Source organism: Octopus bimaculoides, chromosome 19 (assembly GCF_046866305.1).
Source record: "Octopus bimaculoides isolate indiv1 chromosome 19, ASM4686630v1, whole genome shotgun sequence".
NCBI classification, from domain to species: domain Eukaryota; kingdom Metazoa; phylum Mollusca; class Cephalopoda; order Octopoda; family Octopodidae; genus Octopus; species Octopus bimaculoides.
Genome location: NC_142946.1, coordinates 42,058,519 through 42,064,612, shown reverse-complemented (window position 1 = coordinate 42,064,612; position 6,094 = coordinate 42,058,519). Strand labels below are relative to the sequence as shown.

At 35.5% G+C, this 6,094-nt stretch overlaps 1 protein-coding gene across 1 annotated transcript; it reads right to left on the bottom strand.

Moving 5' to 3' along the window:
- Positions 1-3,092: 3,092 nt before the first annotated feature.
- Positions 3,093-5,647, bottom strand: LOC106873567 (uncharacterized). Its single transcript, XM_089337526.1, has one exon. It carries the CDS (start codon positions 4,975-4,977, stop codon positions 4,111-4,113), a length of 867 nt encoding a protein of 288 aa, XP_089193652.1. The 5' UTR covers positions 4,978-5,647; the 3' UTR covers positions 3,093-4,110.
- Positions 5,648-6,094: the final 447 nt, after the last annotated feature.

Below are 6,094 nucleotides of genomic sequence, written 5' to 3'. Positions count from 1 at the left end.
AAAGGTCAACTGGATATGGTTCTTGGGTGTCAGGCAAATGCCCCTGTGTCATCTCAGTCGACATAAGATGTGATTAAGGTTGTAATGGTGATGTGAAAGCGGCAGATGAATTAATTAGATAAATTATTGTCATTGGCTTTATGGATAAAACATCATTAACATTGTTTAGAAAGAATTGTTTTTTTCACTTCAAATCCACCCTGGATTAAGACATCTGATGGTGATCACTGATAAAACTATTCTAAATGTAATATTGATAAGTATTGTAAAATAATCTTTCATTTGTTACATTAAGGTTAATAATCTGGAAATTTATAAATCAAACCATCTTAGCATGGAGAACAGACAATAAATGATGATGGTGACACATACATATGTATGTTTGTGAGTGTGTATCTGAAATACTGAGAAAATGGGTTACTGACTCATTGAAACACGTGTCTATTAAAATGTAAAAATACCAGTAATATTTCCTGTCGTCCAATGTGGTGATTGAACTCTTAACATGTATAGAATTTTAATGTGGAACGAATTACTGAATCTTAAATCAATGGGTAACGTTGTGCATGTAGATTCCACCATGTGCGGAAAATCGAATGTAGTTACAGTAAAAAAAAAAATTAATTGATTAAAACAGTAAATACTTCCTACAAAGCAGTTGAAACATTTTTTTAACTAAAGCAAAAAAAATAAAAATATTCAGTAAACGTAAACAAAAGGAAGCAACCACATAGCAGTGGATTGCAGAATCGGTAGAGCATCAGATAAAATAAATTTGGTAATGTCACTTCATGTTCTGAATTCAAATCCCACACTGGGGGACTTCCACTTTCGTTTTCCCGAAGTTGACAGAAGAAAATGTACCAGTCCAGTATTTAGACCTATACTCTTTTCTCTCTTTCCAACCGGGTAGCCATGTCTCTCCCCTACAGCAGGGCACCAGTTCCTATCCCCTCACACCTGCTTTAACCTCTCAATGCCAGGCATAAAACCAGCTCCCTCTCTACAACACACACACATTTCAAAAGTAAATAGACACCATCATTTTTGAAAGATTTGTTTCTAGAAACAAAATGTTCTTTGATGTGTTTAACTTTCCAGCATTCAGGTTTCTCATTAAATGCAATCCTTATTTATTCACATTGTTTTGAATTAACCCTGCATTATCTCACAGCTTTGAGATTTAGATGATGTGATTGTTTATATTTAAAATGACATTGTAGAGTAGGTATGAGAGATCAGATCTGGCTACTCTAAAGATAAAACAGATAGAATACTTTTGGGTGGATACGGCTGGTTTAAATGCTAAAGGATTAAATACTTAATCTAGTGATTCAGTAAACATGTCCCGAGCAGTTTTCAATGATTTAATCCATTTGGATATCGTACTAATGAGTAGTCTCTGTACAGACAAAATGATATAATGGTGTCTAATTACTTTTAAGATGTGTATGGTCCTTCTATACACACACACACATATATATATTAGCTAATAAATCGTGTGGTATACACCTGGTAGTTTACCGGTAAAGCATGCTCACTTTCTCAGTGTTTGTTTGGTATTTGATTAATGAGAAAGACAGAAGATGAGTCGAAACAATTGTAGTGATCAATAAACTTTCTCATATCTTCCTTCTTTCATTAATCAAATATATATATAATATATACATATATATATATATATATATATATATATATATATATATATATATATATATATATATACGTGAGTGTATGTATATATATATGTTTGCATACAAAAATTTAACCCTTATGGGAAAGAGAAGATAAAATGAAAAATGTTCCAAGGAGGGAATTGAACCTCTAATGAGGTGCCAAGCATGTTACTCTAAAATACTCAGGCCAAAGTTCTGCTGTGTTGGCCTCTTCTCTTATTTTCAGTCTGTGAAAAAAAAGTGAGTGATAAAAGAATTTTTAAAAAATTGTGTATTTTGACAGAATCTCGGAAAAATTCTTGTTACAATTACAAAGTTATTAAAGTTATTAATGATGTCATTAATGGCGTTGTTGTTCTTGTTGTTGTTGTGTGGATATGACTTTAAACTGCATTCAAGTGAGGCCCCGATTCAGCAGTTTCAAGGTTTTGAGAAGCCACCTGACTGGCCTTCATGCGGGTGACACGTAAAAGCACCCACTACACTCTGAGTGGTTGGCATTAGAAAGGGCATCCAGCTGTAGAAACCCTGCCAGATCAGATAGGGGCCTGGTGCAGCCTCCTGGCTTCCCAGACCCCAGTCGAACCGTCCAACTCATGCCAGCATGAAACTCTGCCAAATCAGATTGGAGGCTGGTGTTGCCATCCGGTTTCACCAGTCCTCAGTCAAATCGTCCAACCCATGCTAGCATGGAAAGCGGACGTTAAACGATGATGATGATGATGATGAAACCATCTTTTAGCCACTGTTCTTTGCGGGTCTACTCTGACCTGAAGTAGTAGCACCTGTCGGGGCCCCAGCTATGAATTAATTAGTAGGTTAGAGCTGGCCTACATACATGTGAAAACTGGATCCAGTGAACATTGCAGAAGAAACCTACATGGTCGAACGGAGAGGAAGGTGGATGTAGCAGTGCATTGTGGATTGCGGAGAGCAAGACGAGGCGAGTAACACATCTTGGTCATCCACTGCATCTGTCTTGATCCCCTGTCGTCTTAACCCAGTTTCTCCATTGTGTGGAACATGATCACAGATGAGAGAGTCGGGTTGGTGGTGCACAACATTGTTTTAAACAAATTCACTTCACAAGTCATCGGTCATCCTGATGTTTGATTATATTGTCCTTGTCACTGTGATGGACATGTTGCATAATCAGTGCTATTGTATAAGTTTGCAGAGACTGCAATCAAAGTTATGGTATAACAGACATGCAAGAATTTAGAGGAATATGGAAGACAAACTTTCTAACATCTACAGGCATGTCACAAAGACCATCTTTATAAATAATATTACAATATGGTATGATCATTGATCTATATCTGACTGGAATCTCTTGCAGTGAATAGTAAAGATTACACATAATATTGTCCTATTTATTATTGCAAAAATTCCAAACAAATTGAATATTACCAGATATTTTCAAAATAATTTATTCAAAATAAAGTGAATTTATTAATAATAAACCCAGGTAAAGAAAGTGTCCTGCTGCCAACGATTGTAAAGAATATATTGTTATACGTTCATATGACACTAGGATCAGACTGGAGCCTGGTGTAGCCATCTGGTTCACCAGTCCTCAATCAAATCGTCCAACCCATGCTAGCATGGAAAGCGGACGTTAAACGATGATGATGATCTTAGCTGTGTGAATACTTCACAGTTGATTATCCTGTTCTTTAATTTATTATTGATATGTTTACACTTATGTATGAATAAACTGTATATGTACGTATAGTTTTTAGACAGAACACTGTCTGTATACAGAAAATACTATATATGTATAGTTTTTAGACAGAACCATATGTGATGTGGTGGTTTCTCACGTTTGTGAAGTCACCTTTGTGAGAGAATAATTAACCACATACAACGGACACGTCTTGTCTCCTGAATAACAAATAGGTTTGTGAATAATTATTACATCTTTTCGACCAGTGGGTCAACCTGGGTCCATACGACTCCTGAGAGTCCACATAAGATTGGTGGGGGAGGTCCATGTAAGCAACACAATAAATTGGGGAGCCACAGCAGTATTTGGAGGGTCCATGAAAAATTTTTTGTTTTAGATGTGTCTATTGCAAGAAACAACTGGGTTTCTTTCTCAAATGTTTTACATAGCTCAACCTATGCAAATTAATGTGTGAAAAACAAAATAGGAATTTTGAAAGAAGTTTCTATAAAACTAATTTTTATACACCGAATAGCTATGGGATCCACCAGAATAAAATAGTACAATCAAAGGGGTCCATAGTTAAAGATGATTGAGAACCACAGTCTTAGACAGTACAATTTACCACATAGAATCATAGTAGTTTGGTTATTCTCCTGTATGTCTATATTTGTGAATAGTTTGAGAATGATTCACCATAATGATATTGTTTCCCCTTCTTTTAATGGGTGCGTTTGAGTAACTAGTGAAGTTATTTGTGGGAATGATTTACCACAGATCACAGTGATATGGTTCCTTTCCTACATGGATGCGTTTGTGTTTATTTAAGTCACCACTTCGAGTGAATAACTTACCACAGATATCACAGTGATATGGTTTCTCTCCCGTATGGATGCGTCTGTGAGTTGTTAATTTAAATGGTTGTGTGAATGATTTACCACAAATATCACAATGATAGGGCCTCTCTCCTGTATGGATGCGTTTGTGAGCAGTTAAAGAACTGCTTGCAGAGAATGATTTACCACAAATATAACACTGGTAGAGCTTCTCTCCTGTGTGAATACGTTTGTGTTTAGTTAAGTCACTACTATGAGAGAATGATTTACCACAGATATCACATGCATATGGTTTTTCTCCAGTGTGGATGCGTTTGTGGGTAGTTAAAGTACATGTTCTTGGGAACGATTTACCGCAGATATCACAGTGATAGGGTCTCTCACCAGTATGAATACGTTTGTGTCTAGTTAAGTCACCACTATGAGAGAATGAGTTACCACAGATGCCACAATGATATGGTTTCTCTCCTGTATGAATGCTTCTGTGGGCATTTAAGTTACTAGTTACAGAGAATGACTTGCCGCATATACCACAGTGATACGGTTTCTCTCCGGTGTGGATACGTTTGTGGGTGGTGAAATTACCTCTCGTGGAGAACGATTCACCGCAGATATCACACTGGTATGGTTTCTCACCTGTATGAATACGTTTATGTTCACTTAAATGATCGTTTCGAGTGAATGATTTACCACAGACATCACAGTGATACGGTTCCTCTCCTGTATGAATATGTTTGTGTCTAGTTAAATTACAATTCTGAGAGAATGATTTACCACATATATCACAGTGATAAGGCATTTCTCGCGTATGAATGTCAACAGTTTATCTGTTGGGGTCATTGACTTTTCAGTAATATCACAATGCTTATGCTTCTCATTTTTCACATTTCTTCAAATTAAAAAACAAAAATCAATCAAGTTTCACACTTAATCATCTCTTTTCACAATTTTTCTTCTCTCAGCACGATGTTTTCTTTTTTCTTTTCTCGGCTTCATTCCTTTTTTTAATCAGTTTACATCCAACAATTATTCCATCTTCGACACTTTTCGCAAACATTTGCCACGAGTCGATTATCCGAAGATGCTGCAAAAAGCACTCCTTTGTAAATAAATCCACTTTTAATTAGAATTAAAATTCATTGTGTACACACTCCAGCTTGTGAACTAAAGATATATATTAATAATAATCTCAGCTCAAATGATATAATTCAGAATAATTGTATCACAAACATAAGACATTAAATCTGTGTCAACTTTGATGTTGAGCAAATATTTCTTGACAAACGTTCGAGAAATCACTAATGGTTTTTTTTAAATAAATCCTATAATATAAAAGACGAATATGGTTATATTGTAATTATTTTATATTCTAAATAAATTACTTTCCGATCTGAATGTCCCGATAAGAAACATTAATTACGCACTTAGGCATGGATACCGGAAGTGAATTACGATCTAATATGCGCATGAATAATGCGGATTAAGCAGACGAGTAAGATGACGTAGCCGCCCCACTATATAGAGGCAGAACTACAGTTTGGTGTCCCATCCCGAAATTTGCTTTTGCTTAGATTTTTTTTTTTAAATAAAGGCATCATTTTAAATGAAATTTGGCAGAGATACTCTTTATGAACTTGTAGATTACAAATTATGTCATAAAAGTTTTAAAAAACTGTTTTGGATCATTCAATTCCTCCATGGAAATTTACAGAAATTTTGTTTAAAACAAGGAAAATATTAAAAATATTGCATTTCTAAATCTCTGAGAGAGCTATACAGTAGCAGCAGGATAGAGTGATGGTTTGTTGCCAACTTATTGTAGCAGTCCCAGGAAAAGGTGGGTCAATAATGGGGTAGCGATTCATATAAAAACAAAATGATGGGTTCATTAGGTCAAGTTTTATTTGTGGAATACA